Here is a 25,520-nt window from a genome sequence, read left to right as displayed (position 1 = left end):
TCAAACAGTGCCTGTCCATATGGAATATGCTCGTTTCCAAATATATGTTTTTGTAGCCATTCTGGTTTTCTTTCCATGTTACCAACTATATCTTTTGTGAATGGGAAAGCTTTTACCAATCTTTCAGTCTTGCGTCGTTTATTTCTGTAGTTGGTTTTATTTTGTCAAGGAACATGTTTTTCAATACTAACATTTCATTTGGTACTGTCCATTTGAGTTTTCTTAAATATTCATCCCTTCTCAGTTCATTGTCTGCAAAGTAAGTTTTTATGACATTTTGTAAACTTTCGTTTGCAAGGTCATGTACAATAGGTTCTCTTCCTTCTCCTCCCTAACTTTCTTTCTAAACTCTTCACCAAATATACCATCTTTATGGTTCTGTGTAGTTCTTTGAGATAAATGTTCTAGAACGTCAGGTGTTATATTTCCATCAGCCATGTTCATTTCATACTGGTCCAAAATATCTGCATCTTTCATATCTTTCAATGGCATTAAAGCCGCGCTGAAAATACCAGCTATATCTGGTTCACCATTGACTTCCATTGCGTCTACAACTTCTTGGAATTGTGGTTGTAAGTTTATGAACCACCTATCGGGTTAGCTTTATGACCCCATCTCATTGTAGTTCCATCGTCTGCAGAAACAAAAGTAGGTTTGTTTCATCTTGGTTAGGTTCTGAATGAACTTTAAACAATGTTTCATTTCTATATGTTTTCTTGAAATTTAACCTTTTATTTTCACCGAGTTCATCCGAAGATTGAACGTTAAATGCTCGTAAGTAAAAAGGGTTGTTGTATTTGTGTACATTTTCTTTCAGTACTTCCATTCTATGCTGATATTTTCATCTGTGTTGGAGTCTTTTGTATGTCGGCAAACATTTTTCGATATTCTTCTACTATGTCAGCCGAATTTTTTTTAGACTCTTGGAAATATTCCATATTCTCCGCATACTCTTGTTGAGGGTCAAGATTTTTCGGCTGTTCCAAATCTTCATCTAGTTCTGTGAAGTTAGTTTCCAAAGGAAGGACTTGTTCGTTTCCTTCAGGCTCTTCTAGCTGTTGTTGCTGAACTATTTCTTCCATGTCTGGTTGTATCTGAACTTCTTCCTGTGGAGTTTCTTGTACCTCATCTGCTGGCATTTCATATATTCCGAGACGTTTTCAACAATTTCCCTATCTACGTCATCCGCATTCATAAGCTTTTGTTCTTTCGTTCCGTCTCTATTTTTTTACGCGTTTCATGACGAAAGTTGAATTGTCATTTAGCTCTGACATCAAATATCTCGGAGTAAATTCATCATGTCATTTGGATGATATGCTATTAAATCATATCCCTTAGCGAGCTTGTATTTTCCAGGTTTGAGATTATATCCGTTTTGGTGCTGAGCCATAAAGCTAAATAGGTTCGGGTCAGTATTTCCATCCTTGAACTTTCAATAGCTTCTTTATATCTGTCACTAAAGTCAACAGTATCTGGGAAACCACACTCTTCTTTAAGCATTTTTAAGAATTCTTGGTTTCCTTGTTCTCTACTTCTTTTATGTCCTTGCTCTGTTTGTGGTTGTTGCTGTGCTGGTTGTTGTGTTGGTTGTTGTGCTGGTTGTGGAGGTGGTTGTTGTGCTGGTTGTTGTGCATGCCTGTGTCTGTGTCCATGTGACGATGTAAATGTTCTAGGTAGTCCTGGTGCAGGTGCTTCTCTTGGAGGGTTTGGTGGTATATAAGTTCCACCAGCTGGCACATATGTTCCATCTGCAGCGTAATGTCCTACCTGACTTTTCGTTCTTAAGAAAGCATTTACTAGGTCTGTTTTGGTCTGTTGTAACTCTTTTTCTTGACTTTTCACAACAGTTGCTCTAACGGCGTCATAGGCACTTTGAACTGCCTGTCTCGTTGCTGCATCTGTTATTTTCGTCATATTTTGTGCTACTTCTTAACTCTTTGTCGAAACCTTCAGACTTCAGTTTCTTTCCAGATGAGAAGTCGTTCACTTGTTTCACCTTACTATGAAGAGCTTCGAAAGCGTTCTTAAAGTCAGCATTTGTTAAAGCTTCATTTGAACTATCTTCATCCGCTTGTATTTTTGTCCTTATTGACCCTATGAGTTGGGCTGCTTTAGCGTTGGCTTGGGCATCTAACCAGTCATTGTTAGCTTTATATATTCTGCGCTTTTCATTGCCTTTTGCATAGCGCGTCGTTATTTTTACTTTCTTGTGCTAAGTTTTCATACTGTACGGTTTGGTTTTGCAACTGTAAAAGTTTTTCTGCCTTTACATTTGCTTCAACTTCTTTTTTATACTCATCGCTATCCATATATGTCTTCAGGGCTTTTTGTTTTATCTCTTCATCTTTCAGTATTTTATATTGAGTAGTATGGTTTTTCAAATTTATGACATCTTGTTCCATTTTTGCTACTTCTGCTGCTTTTTCTGACACTTTTTTCGCATATTCCTCTGTACTTAGTTCTTTCAGTTGTTCTTCTTTCTTCTTTTTCTCTACGTTTAACTCATTGAGTTTCTTTGTGTGTCTGTCATATTCTAGTTTCTTTTCGTTTTCACTTATTTGCTTCTGTATGTCTATGTTTGACTTTTTGACATCTGTTATTTGATTTTTGAGTGAACTCAAATTCATTTGACTTTGAGGGTTATAGCTGTTCCGTCTGCAGCTCCACCATAGCCTGCCATTTTCGCTAAAAGTGCCGCTCTTAAACCTCCACTCTGTGCACCAATAACTCGGTTTAAAAGCATAGGGTTGCTTGACATTTGTTGCAACATAGTGGGGTCATTCATCATTTGTTGTTGCAACTGTTGTTGTGGTGTCAGTTTTACTATTGGATGTTTCAATGCTCTTTCCTCTTACGTATATTCTTACGTAGCTTACGTGGCATTTTAAGTGAAGTTAAAAAGCGGTTTTGACAGATGTTTATATGACACTTTTTGTTCAGCAAAAACTACTCGGTCAAAGTGTTGTCAGTTTTGTAAAATAACCGTCCTATCTCATTCTATAAGGGGAAAAGGCTTCTCAAAGTATACTTCCTTGGAACGCCCGTAACTTTTCCTGTAGCGACGATAGACCCTTACTTGTCCGGACAAAGTTATACTATTTTGAGTGCTCTACAAAAAAGTCAACGGCGACGACTCTCAAAAACCGTTGTGTAAAAAGTTTTACCGTTGGACAAAAAAGTATATATAGAAAACAAAAACGTTTATAGTTCATTCAATATTTGAGATGGAACGGTTTCCAACGGAGACTTTCAATAAAATAAAAAATAGAGGGTTACCGTTGACAAAAACGGTTTATTTCAAACTTTTCTATGAGTAGTCCGAAAAAAAACAGTTCATTTTTCATAATGTACGCGTCTCGAACAGTGAAGCCCAATTCAATAGAATACTATCTCGAAAAACAAGAAGCTGACACTGCTATTCAGTCTTTAATACAGAACCAAGCTCAGGAGAACTCAAAAGACTCCCAATTCAAATCGACATCCAATTCGAAGCAATTAAAACTTGACTCGAATGTTTTAAAACCACAACCCGCACGAACAAATACAGCTCTAAGAATAGACCAAAGAATACCGAACAAAGAGTTGAGGTCAAGATTGAAATTACAATCGGATGAGTATTTTTCCCTTAACAACCAGGGAAATACTCCATATAACCGTATCTACACAAATACCGTTAAAAAACAATAACGGCATACACAAAACTCTGTCAATTGGTCCCCAACCAGGACCAATTGACGGATATTATATGTTCCTACCTTCCCATATTTGCTGAGTGTGTGGAAGGTAGGACATTGTTACAAGCTTGCTTACGTATGCCACCAAATCTCCGTCAACAATTTGCTCAAATTGTACATGAATTTAAAGCTTTTAACAACGGATACGATGAAGATGAAGTAGCAGATGAATTTGGGGAAGCAAAAACATTTTTCCCCTCATATAATACGCCTGCAACAGTATTTCCTACTAATGAATTTCACAACTATTGTGTCGTTCATTTAATTGTTGTGGATATGCCCACAGGTGAAGACATTCTCAGTGGTGACTTCATCGAAGTCTGTATCAATACAGAATTGGGAGAAGATGAGTTGCACAAATTCTCCTACGTCGAACATATATTCAAACCAGCACACCAACTCTTTATCGAAACTGAAATAACACTCACACAAAATATGTCCATCTCATTTAAATCCAAATCAGGACGTCCATACAGAATTTGGATGAACTACGTCCTCTTCCACGACGCCGACGATGACGAAGAAGAGGAAGAAGAGGAGGAGGAAGAAGAAGAAGAAGACGATATCCAGTTCATTTCCATCCGTAAAAAACATTAAAGCAAACATTTCAGAATAAAAACTTCATTTTATACTAACATCTTCAGGGGGCTAGAGGGCACGAAGTGCCTGGAAGCCCCACTACCTTTTTTTTTTTTTTTTTTTTTTTGTTTAAATCCTGAATGGAATCAATGGAGTCATAATCAAAGACCTCATATACGAGAGAGTAAAAGAAATTAGAAATAATTATTTTCATGAATAAAAGATTCACTACCATAATGAAATAAAAAAATAAAAAAATTTTTAAAAAATAAACTTTAAAAATTCATGTCTCAGAATCAACATTGAACTTTAAGAAACTAATGATTATTTGAATTTATGAAATCAATTATTTGATTCATTCTTTCTTCAATCTCTTCTATTCTTTTTGTTAAATCATCAATTTTCATTAATGAGGTGATTCTTGATTGAGGAATAGATTTCAAACTAATCACTCCTTTTATTTTTGAAATTTTGAATCCATCAACTTTAAACATTTTATTCAATTTACATGTTGTCAATTCTTCAAATAATTTTTTATTATTAGCATAATAGTCATTAAATTCTTCAATAGATGAAAAAATTTTTATTTCAGTAATTGGTTTAACAATATTTATTTTTTGTTGAACATTTTCACTTTCATTTATTTCTTCCTCCTCTGTTTCATTTATTTTTAAAATCGGTTTCATTTATCATTAAATAAAAATTAGAATATAAGTGATGAAATATATTTTTTTAATTAATATTAAATCAGAAATGGTGGCAGGATTCTTTAAAAAATTATGGGATGGAATTAAGAAAGCTGCGGGTTGGGTTTATAAAAAGATTATTAAACCCGTTGCAAACTTTTTGGCACCAGTAGCGAAAACGGCAGGAACTATCATAGGTGGAGTATTAGGTACTAAAGCAGGTAATCCGGCGATGGGAGCACAAGCAGGTAACGCAGTTGGTGGAATTGCTGAAGGAATACTTAATAAAATAGGAGGTAGATAGTGGAAAAAAAATAATAAAATTATTTTTATCTTAGTATCGGTTGAAGTCTTTGATAAACTTTTTCTCCTTTATTTAATATTTCTCTTATTGGGGCAGCTTTTGGTTATTGATTCAGCAACGTCACTAATTGCTTCTTTATTCTTAAATATCCAATTTGCTCCCTTCTTCAATGTTTCCCAAACTTTATGCGCTCCTCTTTTTACTTTATCCCACAGTTTCTTAAATATACCTGCAGCCATAGTTGATTATTTCATTAAAATTAAAAATTCATTTTCATCTTTTAATTTTGATTTTTTATTTATTAATAAATGACGACTAACTATTTGGTGCCAAACACTAAACCGATTAATGGAAATGTGTTTCATTCATTCGAAAAGATAAATGAAATATTCGCAAAGAATGACGGTAGAAGATATTATAGAGAACTTGAAAGTTCATGCTATGACTCTGATGCTCCATATTTTGATGATAAACAAACTCATTTAAGAATTACAAATCCAGCTCATGATGTGAACCAATTAGGTGACACATATATTAAACGCAAAGTTAAAGCAACTCTAGTTTCAAATAAAGCTTTCACATGTGATGCCGCTTTTAAATGCATGCGTTTATTCGTTGGTTACAAATCATCAAATCAAAGCTTTAAACAATTAGAAGTAGAAACGAAAGAGGTGATGCCGGTTATCTTCAGATGGATTGCGCCCGTGAATCTTTCGCATTTGCAACATATAAACCAAAATCAGAAAGGAAAGTTAAAAAGTTTGTTCATTCGTTATATAATAATGTTCAAAAATATGATAACTCAGTATGTGGTAAATATATTGACCCTTCAGAAGTTTTCAAGAAAGCAAATGAAGAAGTTGATGTCACTTTTGATATGATTATTCCGGTAAATGATTTGTTAGCATTTCAGGCGTTCGATGATTATCCTAAATCATTTGGTGATATCATTCTTAAATATTATGTTTTCAGGGATACTTTAGTATTTTGTCAGGTTGACCCGTTAAGAGTTGCTGATTTACAAAATTACGTTTATGAAAAGATAACTGATGAAAATTATGAAAAGATTATGAATCATGTTTATAAATATGATCGCAAATTCCAACAAATCGGACTTCCTGCCAAATTAATTACAAGCTTAGCCGCTACATCTGCTGACGCAACAGTTGATGACGTTATTATTTCATGCACAAAGATGGAAGTTTTAGAGGATAAATGCATTACACCAGGATACGGTTTAATTGAAGAATCAGTTAAAGCAATACCACGTTTATTCAGTAAGGAAGATCCATTCATGATTCCAGCTCAACATATTGACGTTCGTTCACTAAATGGAGGTTGCATCACTCCTGAAGGTATCAGCTCAGATTTCTCATACGCTCTTCATAATGTTACAGATGTTGTGTTAACATTTCCGAAGAATGCAATGCAAAGAACAGTTTTAGAAAATCCAATGCTTCGAGGTCTTCAGGTCACTATAGATTCCAGAAACTTCCCCGATCAAGCGATGACCACAGTGGGCGACATATTCTTTACACGTATGCTTCAAGCTTCTGATTTAGATGGAGTGAATGAATGCACAGAAGAATACGAGGACTCATTAACTAGACCACTGAATGATGATAATGGCACGCCATTAGCTAGAACATGGAAAGACCAAACTTCATTCTTATGCACTATTCCAGTTCAACGTGATGGAGCGGGTATATTCTTTGATGGATTAGAAACTTTCAACTCACAAGTTACAGTACAAGTGAAAGCTTATCCAATCATTCAGGGTGAAAATGACACTTACTGTTCAAAGGTGACAAATCCTCCTCAGGTTTGGTTTACTAGGACTACATATTGGACATGGACACCGGACGAAGGTTTGAAATATCATCCAACAGGTACACCACCACAGTATAGAAGTTCATATGATGAAATATTGATGAATAGAAATGTTTAAAATTATAAATTTATTTTTGATTAAATGGATTTAAATTCATCCACCCCTTATGAAGAATTAGCGGGAGTATATAATACATACGTAGATGATATGATTAATGAAGCATTGAGTGATAATAGAAATGCTCTATCTAAGGAAAAATTAATGAAAATTCCATATTCTGAATGTTACTTAAATTCAATCACTGCAGCAATTGGTAAACAAAATAAAGGTAAAACATTAACGATATTAAAACAAATTATCATTATTGCTAACACTTCCCCCTATTCACATGTGTTAATTTATATCAACCGTTCAGGTTCACCTTCAGATGATACATTTGAATCTTTAAAGCATTTAATCAAAATTCCAATTATTTATTTATCACAAGAAGAAGCAGAAGATTATTTAAAAAACTTTTTAATGTATAAAGAATTATATAATACAATCAAGAAGCAAGGATTAGAGGATAAAATTATTGATAAACAACGGGATGAATTATTTGAAACACTTTCTATTTCAAATTTTGATAGAGAATTTTTGCATTCACTCATTTTTCTAGATGATGCAGTGAAATCAAAACTAATAACAAATGAGAAATCATATTTTAATCAGTTATTAACTCAATGTCGACACATTCAGTGTTCATTCTTCATGGCTGTTCAATACTTCAAAGCATTAAGCACAAACATTAAATCAAATCTATCAACACTTTTCATTTTCAGTGGGTTTAGTCGTCAACAGTTGAACGTTATGCTTTATCAAGTGAATTTACCAATGAGCATTAATGAACTTTACACACAATATCAGCAATTAGGTGAACATGGAAAAATAATAGTTGATTTAAATAAAGGAAGTGTTAAATTTGATTAACTTTTTATAATTAATTTTTATTTTTTATTTATAATTAAACATGACAGAAATGGCAAATCTTCTACAGGTTCATTAAAACAAGGAACAAACAAAAAGGGTGCATATAATAGAACTATGAAAGTTCCTGATGGAATGAAAGAATTAGTTCATATTGTTGCTGGTCTTCAAAAAGATGTTAAACAAATGAGAAACGTTTTAACATTACCAGAAGCTCAAGCATATGCCAAACGTCAAGGTCCAAATTGGGAAGCACACGAAGCAGACATTACGGGTCCAAATGGAAAACCTGATGGTATAAATGAAGTTTTCGTTACTGATGGTCAAGGTAATATTAAAGTCATAAATGGTTATAAATTAACTATATCTGATTATCCTAAACGTAAAGCATATAATGAAAGTTATCCTATGCAATTTGATGAAAATGGAAAAGCTGTTAAACAATACATTAGAGAAGGTGAAAATGGTCCAATTAATTCATACCGTCATAATCCATATTCTTATTTCAATGAAGAATTAAATGCTATTGAAGAGGGACCGGATGGATTACCACGATATTCTAACCAGTTTGATGGTAAATATGCAAATATTAGACCTGAAATTTCAGCTAAGAAATTCTTTAAAGTTGCTTTATTCGATCCAGTTTTCGCAAATGTTAAAGATGAACTTAAACAGCAATTCCAACCAATTATAGTAGCAAGAATTGCATCAGGTGCTTTATCTCAAGCATTCAAAGATTTAATTAAGAAACCATTATATCAGCAACGTGGTTTAACTTATGATTTAGTTAAGGAATCAGATAAAAGAAAATTTGAGAAATCAGATGATTATAAGAATGCAATTAATGAATATATTAGGTCTATTAATTACGATGAAACAGCTAAAAATCAACTTCATGAACAAATACAGGGAATAATAGATTCAAAAGTTCCAGCAAAATAAAAGTTTAAATATATTTTTTTATTCGAATATAAATGAGAAGACGTTTTACTAGTCAAAAGAACACTAACGCAAAAGCAGAGATTACGGTTGGTTATAACGTAAATGATGATAAATCACGAATTATTCAAAATGTTAAAGTTAATGTTAGCCCTGAATTAACAAGGTCAGCAACTCAACCAAATTTATTAACTCGTGACTTACCGAAACAGGGGGAGAGCAAAATAAAGAAGATGGAGACCCAATCATTTTATCTGAACCCGGCGGTTGTTAAGAATTCTGACTGTTTTACTAGTCAAAAGTTCCAGTAAAATAAAAGTTTAAATATATTTTTTTTATTCGATTATAAATGAGAAGACGTTTTACTAGTCAAAAGAACACTAACGCAAAAGCAGAGATTACGGTTGGTTATAACGTAAATGATGATAAATCACGAATTATTCAAAATGTTAAAGTTAATGTTAGCCCTGAATTAACAAGGTCAGCAACTCAACCAAATTTATTAACTCATGACTTACCGAAGAATGAGGAGAATGAAGACCCAATCATTTTATCTGAACCTGGTAAAGAACCTGTTGAAATTCCCACTTATCCAACATACCCCCCCGCCTCTTTCATCAAACATCGAGAACCCATATAAAATAGACATTAATTCTGAATTAATGAAAATTTACCGTGATATAATAATTAATAATTATGATTCAATAATAAATTTAATTGACCAATCCGGTTTAATTATTTTACCTTATGAATCATTAATTCACATTATCGCCATTCTTTGTGATGTTCAAGATTCAGACGTTAAGATTCAATTTTTCATAGATGATGAGGTTTCATGCTGCGGAACAGTTGCAAAAATAAATCCTATAAAGGATATTAGCACAATTAAGATATCAAAGAACGGAACAACAACTGAACTTCATTTAACATATAATGATATTTATAATAAAATAGTTGATGAATATAAAATATCACTTGAAAAATTCTTTGTTAAGGCTATTTAATATTCAAGCATTAACATTATCGAATAATAATCCTTTGAATCATAATCAATAATATTTGACCTTTCACCAGTTTCTATCGTTTGTTTTATTTCTTTTTGTTCCCCACTATCCGGATCGGTCATTGTAATTGTTTTTGTTATAGTATCAGCTTTATCTTTAACTTCAATCTTTTTTCCATCGGGATCTTTAAACCAAAATTCCAAAAATTCGATATTGTCAATCTGTTCATATTTTAATCTATCAATTACATTTTTAATACCATCTGAAAATCTTATGAAATGGTCATTATATGGGTTTGATTGAACTAAATTTGAATGAAGTGAAATATAACCTGTTGATGAATATGACATTGACTCATATTTTCTGAAAACACTAAAATTTATAACATGAATGAATTTCTTATTCGTTGAATTTATGAATTCTTGAGGTAATCTTATTCTAGTTTTATTTATCACTGGAAAATAACGTTTTACCATTTTTTAATCGTAATAAAAAATGTCAATTATCAATATTATTTCGAATAATAACTGTGAATTAAATTTAACAGTTAGCGGAATTTATAATGTTACTCTCGTTTCTGTGAGTGGTAAATTTAATCCCATTCTTTTAGACCCTTCAGATTATATATCATTTATTAAAGATGACCCTGAAAAAACGTATGATATGTATATAAATAATGTGATAGCGAAATGGGATATTAACATGATTTTAAGTTATTTAAATGAATCATTTATCGTATGGTATGAAGAAAATTTTAAATCAAAACCCGATAAACTTTTTGAACTTGATGAAATAAATAACCTTATTAAATTCCCGCTGAAAATTAAATTTTGTACTCCTCATCTTCGTTCATTGTTGGGGATATTAAATTTTGAAAAAGATGTTGGGGATGTTTTGTATTCTGACACTGGTTCCAATTTCATTTTAATCAAATGTGATAAAGTTAATACCCCAATGAGATTTTCACATCAAACATTAGACCCTAACTCTTACCCATCAATACAAAACATTTTATCCATCAACTTAAACACATTTTCTTTATCATATCCGTTTCAATTATCCGGGAATTCATTTATTCTTCATTCAAAAGATTTATCAAATATTAAATTTAGAATAACTGACCTATTTGATTGTGATTTAGAATTTATGAATGAAATATTATGGCAATTTCAAATAGAGAAAATAGCCGATGAGATAACGGATTAAATATTTATTTTTAAATCATAATAAATGATTAAACAACAACAACTTAAGGCGCAAAGCGCCCAGGTCCTTCAGACCATTACATACGCCATATATGCATATAATTCAAAGACAGCAGAACAAACGCAAAGGTTGAAATATGGAGATTTGGAGATAGTATTGAAAAATGAACATTTCGAATTCGTTTGCAAAGGTGGTGCAGTGATATCAAATATAAAAGAAATTTTATTTATGAATTCAAAAATTAAAGGAATAACGGATGATATAACATCAATTCCACCAGAAGAACAGAGATATTACGCATTAAATGCATTTCCTAAAGTTTTGAAGATTGGAAGATTTAATTTAAATGAGGAATTCATAGAAGGTTTCCTAAACGACATAATGAAGAAGGTAGATAAGGAATACGTGGATAGTGAGTTAAATAAGAAGGCAAATTTGGTTTATGTTGATGAAAAAGATAATGAAATTAAAGAAAAGGTTGAATGGTATCATGAATGGACATTTGAGACTTTTAAAGTTAAAGCTGATACAGAATGGGTTTCAGGATGTTTAGATCTTAAAGCAGATAAAACTTATGTTGATGAAAATTATGCAAAGAAGTCGGAAGTAAATGATGTGATTACAAGCATGAAAAATGAAATAATTCAAACATTATATCCTGTTGGTTCTATTTATACGTCAATGAATTCAACAAATCCAGCAACAGTTTTAGGTTTTGGTACGTGGAAGCAGATTGTAGATAAATTCTTATACTGTGCTAGATATTCAAAGCAAACAGGAGGTTCGAAGAAAATTAAAGAAGCAAACCTTCCACCGCACACTCATACAGGAACTACAAACACAACAGGTAATCATTCACATTCAATAACAAAAAGAGGTTATATAAATCTTGCAGCGGGTTCGAATAGACAGGGAATGAATAGATCTGATATTTCAACTGACCCAGTAGATTCAAGCACAGGTATTTTCTGTGGAACCGCAGGAAATCATTCACACACTTTCACAACAAATCCAACAGGCTCGGGTAAAGATTACATGCCACCATTTGTGACTGTATTCGCATGGTACCGCGTTCATTGAATGTGCTTGAGCCCAGACTTTTGGGTCAAGGCTTACCGAATGAACTAAATATATTTTATGTCTGTAATTAATTAGGTAATGAAGTAATGGATGAACTGCAGAAATAATGTTTACGTTAATGTTTACGTTAATGGTTTCAGGTTATTCAATAATTAATTATTTTTGAAGAACTGAAGGTGTCACTACGTCACCATGTCACCAGGTTAATTAACTTCTCTTAAAAATGATGACAACATGACATTTTGACAACATTCCTGGAAATAAATGTTTACGTTAATGTTTACGTTAATGGTTTCAGGTTATTCAATAATTAATTATTTTTGAAGAACTGAAGGTGTCACTACGTCACCATGTCACCAGGTTAATTAACTTCTCTTAAAAATGATGACAACATGACATTTTGACAACATTCCTGGAAATAAATGTTTACGTTAGTTTTAAAATTATTTTTATTTTTTATTTTGTATGTAAGAACAGAAATGTCAGTCGAAGCAAAAACATTCACGAACAAATCTAATGGCGAAACATTCACAAAAGGCACTTATAACGGTATTGAAGTCTTACGTAGAGACAAGGATGGTTACATTAATGCAACAAATATGTGTCAGCAGTTTAGGAAAGACTTTAGAAAGTTGTTGGAAAATAAGTCCTGGGAAGAGTATTATAAGGCATTTTGTGAAGAATATAGCAACAGTCCGAATTCCGGCGGTTGCTTTTTATACAAAATTCATGCAGGAATTCCTGATGAAATCAAACAAGTTAGAGGAACGTATGTAGACCCAAGACTTATAAACTATATAGCAATGTGGGCTTCTCCAAAATATTGCATAGCAGTTGGAAAAATTATGGACTCCATAGACAAGAAAGTTCATGAGAAATTAGATGAAGAAGAACTTGAAGATACAGTAGAGAATGCTAAACCTTTGTTCGAACAAGAAGTTAGAAAAATGCGCGAAAAACAATTAGAACATGAACGTGAGTTATGTTATGGTTATAGAGATTCTCCATTCGAACTAGGCCAATGGGAACAAGAAAATTTAAAGAGAGAATTTAGAGAATATGAACTCGCTAAGATAGCATTAGAAGCTGCAGAAAAGAAGTTAAAAGCTTGGGGTCGTTTTGTACAAAAATATTGTGAGTAAATGAACCATTTATTTTTGTCATAAAGACGCAACGTGGCGGGGCATAGCCCATGACCCAAAAATATATTTTATCGTTAAGTGACTCAAAGAGTCCGGAGACAAAGTCTCATGTTTTTAGGTTATTCAATAATTAATTATTTTTGAAGAACTGAAGGTGTCACTACGTCACCATGTCACCAGGTTAATTAACTTCTCTTAAAAATGATGACAACATGACATTTTGACAACATTCCTGGAAATTTGATGCAGCCCAAAAATAAAGTTAGTTTTAAAATTATTTTTATTTTTTTATTCCTATATAAATGACAGCAACAAACAACAACAGCAACTATATCATTTCTGATGAAAAAGTTATTGATTCATTAGCTGAGGAATTAGTTGTGGCAGAAACTAAAACCCTCAACGAAAGAATTGGTGAAAACAAGATTGATTTACATAACTACCTCAAACATGATGGAGGAAGAGGAAGGAAAACTGGTATGGCTTTATTAGTAAATAAAATTTCAAATTTAACGATTATAGATGTTGATATCAATAAATCGTACAATGATGAACTTAAAGAAACAGTTAGAAAAGATATTTTATCAAAACTTTCGGATAAAGATGTTATCGTTAAAACCGCTTCAGGAGGTCTTCACATTTATTGCAACACTAATTTCTTCTATGCAGTTTCGAACAGAATGATTAAATGTTATTCCTGCAATGATTATGATATTGATATAATGACTTCTATGATGATTCAAAGCGTTCTTAGTAGTCATGGCTGATTCAAGAGTTCGCAAGAATGCAACAGAACCAATCAATACATACTCATTCATTCGTGGAAGTTATGATTCAACATTAACTAGAACAGTGAATGATATATTAAATGATTTGAATATTAAGGTAAGAGTTGAACAGAAGAACGAAGAAATAAAGACTATCACGAATGAAAACAAAGATGTAAACATTGACGATAAACTTGCCCAGAGCATAGTCGATGGTATTAGTGATTTTGAAGTACATAATGACGGTGGAAACATGAATTTAGAAAAAGAAATAACATTATTCACACTGTTTCAAGCTATTAATTCGTTACCGGATCATTTAATTAATGAAGCATACGATAACGTTTATAACTTCTGCAGCTTAACAGAAAATGCAAAAAGTAATTTTGAAAAAGCACGTAGTAGATATGCACATTTAATGACTTCTCCATTTGTTTTAGTGAAGATTCTAAAACTATATCAAAAAGAATATTATGATGAATATGTTTTACCTTTATTACGTAAGCCAAAAATAACATTTGATATAAAACTTGATGACTCGTTTTTGATAACAGATATTAGACGCAAGGCTGAAAATCATCAGTATAAAAACAGTTCTGAAGTAATTGAGGATTTATCACGTGTAATCCGTTTTGTAGATTGTGGAAACAAATACTTCATTCAGAAAGATTACAACATACACGACAAAATGAATCAAATATCATTCGTTCTTCAATCAAACATGAAAGAGTCACTCAAAATGATTAAATTATTTAAAGAAGAAGGTAAAACAATAACAGCATGGGACGTACTACTAAATCAATTGTCTTCATTAACCGTTAAGGGTGTTTGCTTTAAATCTGATTCTCCAGATGTTTTCTCAACGTTTCAAGGTTATAAATACAACGTTCTCGAAAAGCCAGATTACTCAAAAATTGAGATGTTTATGAATTTCATTAAAGAAGCCATTTGTGATAATAACGATGAAGTGTATAAATACCTTCTCGGCTGGATTGCATCAATGATTCAACATCCTGGAATCAAGAATGAAACAGCAATTATTTTGAAAGGACTTCAGGGAACAGGTAAAAACAGATTTACAGACATTATTTCTGAACTTCTCGCTGGTTATTCATGTAAAAACATTACCGAAATAGGTGAGCTAACGGGTAATTTCAACTCAGTAGTTGAGAATAAAATGTTTCTTGTACTTAATGAACTCAAGAATGTTGGTGAAGACAGACTCGCAAACTTCAACGCTTTGAAATCAATTATAACGGATAATGAGATAAGAATTAATGAAAAGAATCAACCCAGAAGAACTGCTCAGAATGTTGCAAACTTCATTTTCGTAACTAATAACGTTTACCCTGTCAAAATTGAAGTTGGAGACAGAAGATACGTAGTTTTAAGAGTTAATGGTAAATTTAAGGGTCAATTTGATTATTTCAAGAATTTAATGAATTCATGCACAAAGGAATTTTATGATAATTTACTGACGTATTTTATGCAATATGACCTTTCATCATTTAATGTACGAATCATACCGATGACTGAAGCCAAACAAGATTTAATCGAGTTATCAACAAATCCTTTAGATGTATGGATAAATACACATTATGATGAATTGTGTGCAGGTATGACGTGTAAAAATGCTCTATTCTGCAAACCATCAGACATGAAAGACAAGAATTTCCAAATGAGCATTAAGGATAAATGTGATAGGAAACAGAGAAGAATAGATGGTAAACAAACATGGTGTTATGTTTTGAAAGAAGAAATGAAAGGATTATATAAACAGGTTGAACCAAACGATAATGAGGATTCATTTACTGACGATGAAATACCTGTAAATGAAGCTTTATAAAGTATGATTTGAATTTATTTTTGCATTAATCCCGCTGTGTTGTCAAAATGTCATGTTGTCACACTTTTTAAAAGAAGTTAAATAACCTGGTGACATGGTGACATAGTGACACCTTCAGTTATTCAAAAATAATTCATAAATGCCTTCCTCCTTTCGTCCCGCTGTGTTGTCAAAATGTCATGTTGTCACACTTTTTAAAAGAAGTTAAATAACCTGGTGACATGGTGACATAGTGACACCTTCAGTTATTCAAAAATAATTCATAAATGCCTTCCTCCTTTCGTCCCGCTGTGTTGTCAAAATGTCATGTTGTCACACTTTTTAAAAGAAGTTAAATAATCTGGTGACATGGTGACATAGTGACACCTTCAGTTATTCGAGACGTTGTCGAAGAGGAATAAAAATTAAATTTGGATTGAGTTTAAAAATTCATCTTTATTAAATTCATCTCTTCCAATCAATTTATTTATTCTATTAAATTCTTTTATTTTTGCTTCACCCAGTTTAAGGATTGAACGGTAAGTTTCTAATTTTTCGATTATTTCTTTCCTCTCTTCATCGTTTTCAGTTCCATTAGTTTTATGGGCATCAGCCCCACCGCATTGCGGCTTCTTTTTGTAATAGCATATTTTTGATTTAATTCTGTTTAGTTTCTTTTTATATTCATCGTCTGGACTCTGAATCTTAATTGAATCAGGACTCTTGGATGCTTTGTTGTCACTCATTTCTTACGAATTAAAAAAATTAAATATTATTTAAATATAATGGAGTAATAAAATAAATCGGAATTTCTATTAATTTATTGTCAACTTCAACTAATGCATTGCCGTTAATATATCTAACAAATTCAGCTATTGTGTCAAATCTTCGTCTTCTTTTTGTCATTGATTTATCAGTTTTTCCATAATCGAGATGAATCAAAACTTTATCCCTTGTTTAAAATTCATGAGCCCCGAATTAATTTGTTCACGTTTAACATCATTTAACCTTTCCATTTGCTTTCTAATATATTCCCATTCTTTTGAAATATCATTTTTCATTTCCACTGGTTTCATGTTTATAGTTCTATGCCATGTATTATTGTAATAATATACTAACTGTTGTATGATGGAGTCATGATTTCCATCCCAGTATATCTGACCGTTAACCCCTAACGCATCTCTAAGAGTTCTCATTACCGCATCAACTGTTTTATTATGAAACGTATATGGAGAAGATGAGAAGTAAAAATTAATTTGTGGGAAATAATGAGCCATAGCTGCCTGAAATCCTTTATCACCATCACCCCTTATATTATCTACTCTTTCATGATCTAGTAAGTATTGTATAGCTCTTCTTGTTTCCTGTTCTGTTTTCCCTTTCACCGGAATGCAATATAAATATCTAGTGTTAATGTTAATGGCAAATAAATAAGTAACGTTTCCTTTTGAATATTCTAAATGATCGATTTCGTATGAATATGGATATGGTGCAAATGAAGGGCGACTAAATTTTTCCTTTAACGGTTGAATTTTTGGGTCAGTTGGTTTATTTAATATTTTGAAATCCTTTTTAAAATCTTTTTGCTTCTTTAATGTTTGAAATGGATATAATAAAGTGAATGATGAAGGATTAACTGAAGGAGGAGGCGGTACTGTCGTTGGAGGTTTTGGTGTTGCAAGTGGTTTAATTTTATCTGCTTTGATTTTGGATGATGAAGTTTTGGAATTCATTCCCCCCTTCATTAATTCTGGATGTATTCTATTCATTTGTTTTAAATATGCTGTATATAAAGGTTTGATATACTTTCCCGCTTCGAGTTTATGTTGAAGGATGAATTCCAAAAGTTGATCTTCATTTAAAAGTCGGGCTGAATATGGTTTAACTAATGAATCATAAATTAAAGCTTGTGCATCATTTATGGTCTGAAGAACCTGGGCGTTTTGTTCCTTTAGCTGTTGAACATTTGCTACTTTAGACCTCGGCTTTGGCTTTTGCGGCTCAGGATTATATAATTTATATAATTCATCAATATCTTCTTCTGTTAATACTTTATTTTTGAAATCTTTCAACTGTTTAAGTTGTGATTTAGTTTTTCCCTTTGTATATTCATTATTTTTAATTTTGTCTTTAATTTCAGAAATTATTTTATTATGATATTTCAAAATTTCATTTTTATAATATGGATAATAATATTCCATATCATCACCCGTTATATTGTTATTATGTTTTTGGAGATATGATTTTAAATCGTAATAATCAAGAAAATTTTGATTAAATACTAAATCATCAATTAAAATTTCTAAATCTACATTATCCATTTATATAAAAATAAAATCAATGTTTTAAGGGTGCCCACCTCTTTGAATCATAGTATCAAAACCATTATTTACATATTGAATCGCATCATTAACGGTTCCTTTTGTCTCTTCTGTGGCATTTTATTAAAAATAAAATTTTAAATTCATGACTCAACCCCTACGTTTTTAAATTGTATTAAATAAATGGCATACAACATCCATTTTCACAACATACAGCCTTAGTGTGTGCTCCTGTTAATGCAGTCTTACCGATTGTTAAGCGAGTCATTGACCCGTTTTTAAGTTGTAAATTAATATTCTGACCATCAAATATCACTTTATCATTTATTATATCCAAATATTTTTTAGGTGTTAATTGCTTATTTTGTCTTAAACTAACACCCTTCATTTTTTGTGCAATCTTTTTAAAATCACTTCCATCAATTGAACCGTTGAATGATGTATAACATTTAGGACATAAAGCCAACCATGTTATCACCTTGTTTCTCAATTGCTAAACCCAATAACTTCTTCTCATGTGCTTTTTCTTCAGCTTTATTCTTTAATTTAGGTTTAAATTTCTCATCAAAACAGAAGAAATCAAATGGTGCGAATTTGAAAATGTTTTTATCATAAAATTGTTTATCGGTAACAATTGCTTGAAATGCTTGAGTGTTAGGAAGATTTGGGTCGCCAGCGATTGCCCAATAAGATGAATCAGTATCACCTTCAATGAAATGAAAACGATTAACATTCATGCATTTATACATAAAATCATAAATGAAAACCAAATACCAGTATTTAGCATTATCTAAAGTGAAGAATGCCTCTTGTAAACATGTATCACATCTATAAAATCTATCTTTAAGCATCACTTGATATGTATCTTCACCTATTTCTCTTATGTTTTTAAACTTATTTGACATACATGCAACGCGTGCCTTCTGTGCATTCATTATTTTAGTCTTTGCGTAATTTTGTGTATTCATTGCATCGTAACCATATGATCCATTAAGTGAAATCTTGCAAAATAAACTTTTTCCTTTATTTCCTTCTAATTCAGCCTTTTGTCTTTCGTTCATAAATTCGTTCGCAAATTCATTAAAACAAGTGTTTTTCGTAAATGTTAAAATTGATTGAATATCATCGATGATAAAATGAAATCTGTCTATTAGATACCAAAGATAATAAGAAGAAAATGGTTGATATTGGTTGTGTGTTGATGCTAACTGAGTTAATTTTCTCTGTTTCTGGTCAACTGGTAGATTGTTTGATTTCATGTAATTATACATAAAACTGCCAATTGTTTTTTCATCTGTGATAATATCTAAGTTTCTTATTATCGGTAAAAAGTTTATGTAATCATTAATGTATTTTTCATCAATGTGACCCTTTACTTCAGCCACGAATAAAGTATTTTTCTTCTTAATTATTCCCAGTGCTTTTGCTTTCTTTGTTGCTGTATCACAAATGATAACACCATTCAATCTTCCCGGCATATACATTTTATGGTCAGTATATTGAATGAAATCATGAGGATTAGATGAAAATGATGAAGGATATAATGAATTAAAATCAACACCAACGAAATGAGTCATGATGTTGGGTGTCCTCATTTGATACAGTTTTAGTTTCTGGATTATATGAAAGTTTATTAATGTGCGTGATTCCTTTAAGATTTACTCTATGTTGAACATTTGATAAACCACCAGTAATTCCATTACGGAGAATGTGATAAGCTTCAACTGAATCTAAAGTCATTGGTAAATTATTTTTTAATGCTAATTTCTTAAATTGATTCTTAAACGTTGAACATCTTCATCTTTATTTGATTTTACGACATTGCAATAACAACACATTAACTGACAATTTTCTTTGGTATGTGGTTTTTCATTATCGATTCTATCCAATGTTGGTTTATTTGCATATGTAAACGCTTTACCACACATTTTGCATTTAGATGAAAGGATTAAATCGTGATAGTATTGAAAATCATCCATTGAAACATTATTTTTAGTATCTCTTTCTGCTTTTTCATCTTGTTTCTTATATGATTCAATTTTATATTTCCAATACTTTTTCGTTAATTCAAAACTTGATTCTATCTCTTCCTCAGGATATTTTTCATTAGGATTAAAGTCTTTATATGCTAAAGCGTAACGAATCATTGAAGCATTCGATGATAAAGAAAGATTATGAAGCATATCAATTTTATAAACAAATGTTTCTTCAATAATTTTATCGATTGGGTCAATCATAATTTCAACATCTTTATTGCAATAATGAATAAAATATTCTAATCTATTCTTAAAATTTTTAGCATCATTGAGATATATTTGATAATCACTATCTGATATAGTTTCTTGAGTTAATGCTGAATAAAATGAATCTTGAGTGAATGGTTCCACTTTATATAATTCTTCTTCGTAATTTTCCCACGTGATGAATTGATAAGGGAAAAGGATTTAACACGTGATTTATTGTTTCCGAAATCTTGAGTGAATTGGTCTAATGTCCCACCCGCTATATAATTTCTGATGTCAATAAATCTCAATTCATATGGAGCGTTTGTTTTCTTTACAATGACTTGCTTAAATTGAGAAGAAGAACCCAGCATTGATTTTATTTTCCATTTTGCAGTGTTTAAATCACGAAGAATAAATTTAAATCAAACTTTCCCGAATTAAAACCTATGATATTCACTTTATTGAATTCCTCATCTAGAAGTTCTTTAAATGCTTCCTTCTGTTTTTCATTTAATGTATGGGACAAAGTCCCCGCTGTTTGGTCTGAAAGACCTTCAGGACTCAAAGAGTCCGTTTGCGACTTCATTAATTCTTCATATTGTTCAATATTTGATTTAGCAACTAATGAACAGGTTGAAAATAAAAACTCAATCCAATCAGAAATAAAAGAATCACTCGAAGTTAAGCAAAAATTCCTCGTATATGTTTTATCGTTTAATTGAACCGTTGATGATACCATGAATGGTTTTAAGTAAGCGTTCAAAGTTGCACACTCAGAAAGTTGTAATTCTTCTTTAGTCTCTAATGTTTCAAAGTCAAAAGTAATATAATATCTTGTCGGTTGATAATATTCCTGCAAATTATGAGCTAATAACCACTGATATATCTTCTGTTTCGTAATATGTGGTGCATATGGTTGTTGTGTCTTTTGCAATTGAACGTCTTGAATTAATCTTCCATTATTTTCTTTACATTTCTCACAATGCTTTAAAAATCTTCTTTGGTTTTTCCTTTCTGGATCATCACGGATAGAATAAACTTCTTCTTTACAATATGGACAAACTCTATAGCCGGTGAGTGCTTCAACGTCTGTTATTCTGTCAGCGTGAAGTTTTCCACATGGACTCTGTGTTAATAAAATATTTATTGTTTCAAATTCTGGATCTATCATTATTGAATCCACTAATGGAAAGTCTACCTTATTTATGTCCACGTCTTCTGGTTGAGGATCACAATAATAGAAATCAATATTAACATTTAACATTCTCGCTAATCTCTCACTTTCTGATGAAATGTCAAACCCTTCATATGCATCTATTGCTTCATTTAAATAGCTTCTACGAGTTTTAGGATTAACACCATCAGGAATGTTATAGAAGCGTTTAAATAACCTTCTACTTTCTGCTCTAATTTGATTATCATTCATTTTAGCGGTTCCGTTTTTGTTCATTTATATAAGAATAAAAAATTAAAAAATAAATAAAAATAAAGTTTATTTTTTAAAGCCCATAAAATGAATTAAGAACACATAAATTTTTATCATCTGCGACGTGACGAATACATTTTAATTTACTCAAGAATGCGTACCCTGATACATTAAATCTAATTACTGTCTTATTTAATTTCACAACTTTGAAAAGGAATGTATGAATAGCTATAAAATGATGAGAAGATGTTTTATGGGTTGCTTCCATTTTTTCTGAAATAAATGAATAAATATAATGCTTATACGTTTTCATATCTTTTATATTCTTAATAACGAATGGTATAGACCTTTCAACTTCGTCTTCCTTCGGTGCTGTTCTTTCATATGAAACATTATTGGTATCTTCAATAATGAAACCACAATCACACAAAATTTTATAGGTTCCAATGGTTTCTTTTGATATTTTATCTAATAAATCAAAAACTTTATCAACACCTGTGCATTTATTTAAATAATAATTTGTGTAAATATCATGATCTTCTTTCTTAATCGTATTAGTTGCATATGTCACATTTTTAAGAGCTTTTTTGAATTTCTCAGAATCGAGAGGGGGTGAAAGTAGGATACGGGGGTATTCTTCATTATCAATAAATTGTAACTTATGTTTACGAATAAATTTAGTACCTTCTTCTGAAAGTGTTTCGTCTATTTCACCATCTAATAAATTTTGTGTTGATTCTGAGACATAATTTTTATATCTTTCTTCATGAGATTTCTGTACTTCTGATTCTGAAGCTGGGATATTCATTAAACCCTCTACTTCATTTTCATTATATTTTTCAACTTCTCTTAATTCCTTAATTTTTTCATCTATTTCATCTCTTATTTTTTCCAGTCTTTCAATTTCATTGTATTCATCATCATCTTTAATCCGTTCTTCATAATATTCAGGGAAAACATCAGGTTCTTTTGGTTTTTCTTCTTCAGATGTGGGATATAAGAAATTTATAACATCATCTTTATTCATTTTTCCATCATAATCTAAATCATTTAATAACTCGGCAAATTTTTGACAATTTCTTAAATAATATTTACTAACTTCATAACACATCTCATCTAATATATCCTTTATTTCCTCGTTTGTGAATCCTAATTTTTTAACGTTGTTAGTTTTGACGCTCATTTCATACGAATTAAAAATAAATTATTCAAAAATGTAAGACATAATTTTTAAAGTTTATTTTTTATTCATGAAAATAATTATTTCTAATTTCTTTTACTCTCTCGTATATGAGGTCTTTGATTATGACTCCATTGATTCCATTCAGGATTTAAACAATGTTTAATTAATCGCGGAATATCTGACATCATCTATATATAGCTTCTTTTATAAAAGATAAAAAAAATTATTTTAAAATTAATGTTAATTTTTTAATGATTTATTTTTTATTTCATTATGTATGGGCTGAGTGTAAATGTCTTACAATTTTGAAAATTTTTTAAATCTTGATTTATTCAAAAACGTAAGAATAAAAACCGTCAGAATCATACATTTTTTACTTCATATGTTAAAAAAAATGATACAAAATCGCTCGATATTGCATGAATTCTTACGTTTACAAAAAAAGTCACACAACCCATCCTATCATACTACTAAGTTTTAGCTTACAACGAGTCTTTAAAAAAATCAACAGTAGCATACGACTAATTTAGCAAGTGAAATACACTTACTGCATTTTAAATAATCTTTATCATTTGATTTTGAGAAAATACTCCATGATGTCAAAAAAAATTGGAAGACATCTATAAAAAATTTTAAAAAAACATAATAACAATTCATTACTTTTAAAAAGTGTGGTATTTCATAAAATTCTAAATTAACTTTTTCTTTCAGCTTCAGACTAAAAAGTCGTTTTAAAATATAAAATGATTTTAATGAAAATGGAATCTTGAATGAAAAACTAAGTGATGGAATATCTAAAGATCATTTTCTATCTAATTTATCAAAAAAAATAAATTTATGAAAAACTCTTGACAACAGTAACTCAAACAAGCACTGATGAATTAACAATAAATGGAGATATTGGAGCTAATTTCTTTAAAAATAATAGAAATTATCAATATAAGAATGTTATTATTACTAATTGTAATTCAATTGGAGATTATGCATTCGCATCTTGTGGGTCATTATTAAATGTTACTATGTCTGATAGTGTTACATCTATTGGAATTGGTGCATTTTATGACTGTGGGCAGATGACATCAATCAGACTTAGTAAAGAAATAACAATATTAAATGCATGCTTGTTTTATCAATGTCAGAATTTACGTAATATAGAATTTGGCGAAAATATTGTTGAAATTGGTATGCAATGCTTTGCTTACTGCTACAATATTCATCACCTTCCGCCTCTATTAAATCTTACTAAAATTTCAGATCAAGCATTCAACAGGTGTGGTAATATGGAGAGTGTAGATTTTTCAAATAATATAACTGAAATTGAAGCATATGCATTTACTGATTTTGGGAAAAGTAGTAATAATAATATAACTATTAATTTATTTCTGTTAAATGAAATCAAATTTGGTGTATTTCAGCGAGCACATTTAACCGTTATTTTGAGCGGCAACTATAGTTATATTGATGAATTTGCATTTGCTGGAGATGAATGGAGTTATGTTCATCGAGGTATTTATTTTATAGTTGACCCAACAACTAAAATCGGAAAAATTCAAAGTAATGCCTTTTTTAGAGTAGATATTACTGATTTGAGATTACCATATGTTAAATTTATAAACACTTCGGCTTTTAAAGGTTCAACGATACATCAATTGGATATTCAATCCGATAATTTAATAATAAGCAAATGGGCTTTTACATATTGCGAGATTAAGAACATGAATTTAATTTGTTCAGACTTGACCATAGAAAAAGAAGTATTTGACCATTCTAGATTTTATAATCTCACATTTCAAAATGAAAATTTAATATTAGCTCCATATGCTTTTCAGTATTCCTATTTTATTGAGCCTGTTGTTTTTAATTGCTCAATTCTCGATGAATATACATTTTATATTTGTAGTATTAGAAATTTCTCTTTTCCCAAAGTAGAGAGAATAAAAAAATATGCAATTCATTTAACAAGCTATAACGGAGGCATTGGGTTCAGGGACTGTTCGATTTATTTTGGAAAATATTTAAAGATGATTGAAACTAAAGCATTTTTTGCCTATAATTTTATAGTGTATATTAAATTTGAGTCGACATTATTTACCATTTCTGATTATGCGTTCCAACAAGTTGGTTTTAATATTAATAATGTTGATTATTCATATCGAACAAATTTATATGAAAAATATATGCAACCATCATATTATTCAAAAGCTGACAATTTTCAAGCTGATATAGATTTTATCGATGAATTGATTTCAAATTCTTTATATCAATGCAAAATTGATTTTAATATGAATTATGGACCAAATGA

General features: G+C 30.9%; 8 protein-coding genes and 5 pseudogenes across 13 annotated transcripts, besides 4 other annotated features; 8 read left to right on the top strand and 5 right to left on the bottom strand.

Moving 5' to 3' along the window:
- Positions 1 to 4,444: part of a mobile genetic element that runs on past the window's edge.
- Positions 806 to 2,184, bottom strand: TVAGG3_0497240 (annotated as a pseudogene). Its single transcript has one exon. A coding segment is annotated over exon 1 (1,379 nt).
- Positions 3,813 to 4,331, top strand: TVAGG3_0497230 (uncharacterized protein; the record flags this gene model as incomplete). Its single annotated transcript, XM_001293860.1, has 1 exon — positions 3,813 to 4,331. The coding sequence occupies one exon, from the start codon at positions 3,813 to 3,815 to the stop codon at positions 4,329 to 4,331; it is 519 nt and encodes a 172-aa protein (XP_001293861.1).
- An 884-nt stretch (positions 4,445 to 5,328) lies between the features above and the next one.
- On the bottom strand, positions 5,329 to 5,542 carry TVAGG3_0497210 (annotated as a pseudogene). Its single transcript has one exon. A coding segment is annotated over exon 1 (214 nt).
- Positions 5,543 to 6,675: 1,133 nt separating this feature from the next.
- Positions 6,676 to 17,565: a mobile genetic element.
- TVAGG3_0497200 (uncharacterized protein) lies at positions 7,276 to 8,103 on the top strand (the record flags this gene model as incomplete). The annotated part of the gene is made up of 1 exon (XM_051236437.1): positions 7,276 to 8,103. One exon carries the CDS (start codon positions 7,276 to 7,278, stop codon positions 8,101 to 8,103), a length of 828 nt encoding a protein of 275 aa, XP_051094261.1.
- TVAGG3_0497190 (uncharacterized protein) lies at positions 8,509 to 9,042 on the top strand (the record flags this gene model as incomplete). Its single annotated transcript, XM_051236436.1, has 1 exon — positions 8,509 to 9,042. One exon carries the CDS (start codon positions 8,509 to 8,511, stop codon positions 9,040 to 9,042), a length of 534 nt encoding a protein of 177 aa, XP_051094260.1.
- TVAGG3_0497180 (uncharacterized protein) lies at positions 9,389 to 9,679 on the top strand (the record flags this gene model as incomplete). Its single annotated transcript, XM_051236435.1, has 1 exon — positions 9,389 to 9,679. The coding sequence occupies one exon, from the start codon at positions 9,389 to 9,391 to the stop codon at positions 9,677 to 9,679; it is 291 nt and encodes a 96-aa protein (XP_051094259.1).
- Positions 11,931 to 12,329, top strand: TVAGG3_0497170 (phage tail repeat-like family; the record flags this gene model as incomplete). Its single annotated transcript, XM_051236434.1, has 1 exon — positions 11,931 to 12,329. The coding sequence occupies one exon, from the start codon at positions 11,931 to 11,933 to the stop codon at positions 12,327 to 12,329; it is 399 nt and encodes a 132-aa protein (XP_051094258.1).
- Positions 12,881 to 13,471, top strand: TVAGG3_0497160 (uncharacterized protein; the record flags this gene model as incomplete). Its single annotated transcript, XM_051236433.1, has 1 exon — positions 12,881 to 13,471. A coding segment is annotated over one exon (591 nt), but the record flags the coding sequence as incomplete, so codon positions are not given.
- On the top strand, positions 13,774 to 14,413 carry TVAGG3_0497150 (annotated as a pseudogene). Its single transcript has one exon. A coding segment is annotated over exon 1 (640 nt).
- TVAGG3_0497140 (uncharacterized protein) lies at positions 14,978 to 16,084 on the top strand (the record flags this gene model as incomplete). The annotated part of the gene is made up of 1 exon (XM_051236432.1): positions 14,978 to 16,084. The coding sequence occupies one exon, from the start codon at positions 14,978 to 14,980 to the stop codon at positions 16,082 to 16,084; it is 1,107 nt and encodes a 368-aa protein (XP_051094256.1).
- On the bottom strand, positions 16,489 to 16,809 carry TVAGG3_0497130 (uncharacterized protein; the record flags this gene model as incomplete). The annotated part of the gene is made up of 1 exon (XM_051236431.1): positions 16,489 to 16,809. The coding sequence occupies one exon, from the start codon at positions 16,807 to 16,809 to the stop codon at positions 16,489 to 16,491; it is 321 nt and encodes a 106-aa protein (XP_051094255.1).
- A 994-nt stretch (positions 17,566 to 18,559) lies between the features above and the next one.
- Positions 18,560 to 19,319, bottom strand: TVAGG3_0497110 (annotated as a pseudogene). The gene has a single exon. A coding segment is annotated over exon 1 (760 nt).
- Positions 19,320 to 19,596: 277 nt separating this feature from the next.
- On the bottom strand, positions 19,597 to 20,621 carry TVAGG3_0497100 (annotated as a pseudogene). Its single transcript has one exon. A coding segment is annotated over exon 1 (1,025 nt).
- A 439-nt stretch (positions 20,622 to 21,060) lies between these two features.
- Positions 21,061 to 21,247: a mobile genetic element.
- Positions 21,248 to 22,788: 1,541 nt separating this feature from the next.
- Positions 22,789 to 23,327: a mobile genetic element.
- Positions 23,328 to 25,520: the final 2,193 nt, after the last annotated feature.

The sequence above is a fragment of the Trichomonas vaginalis genome, chromosome II, assembly GCF_026262505.1.
Source record: "Trichomonas vaginalis G3 chromosome II, whole genome shotgun sequence".
Classification (NCBI taxonomy): domain Eukaryota; phylum Parabasalia; order Trichomonadida; family Trichomonadidae; genus Trichomonas; species Trichomonas vaginalis.
Note: the sequence above shows the minus strand (reverse complement) of the source record. Positions and strands in the feature narration are given on the sequence as shown.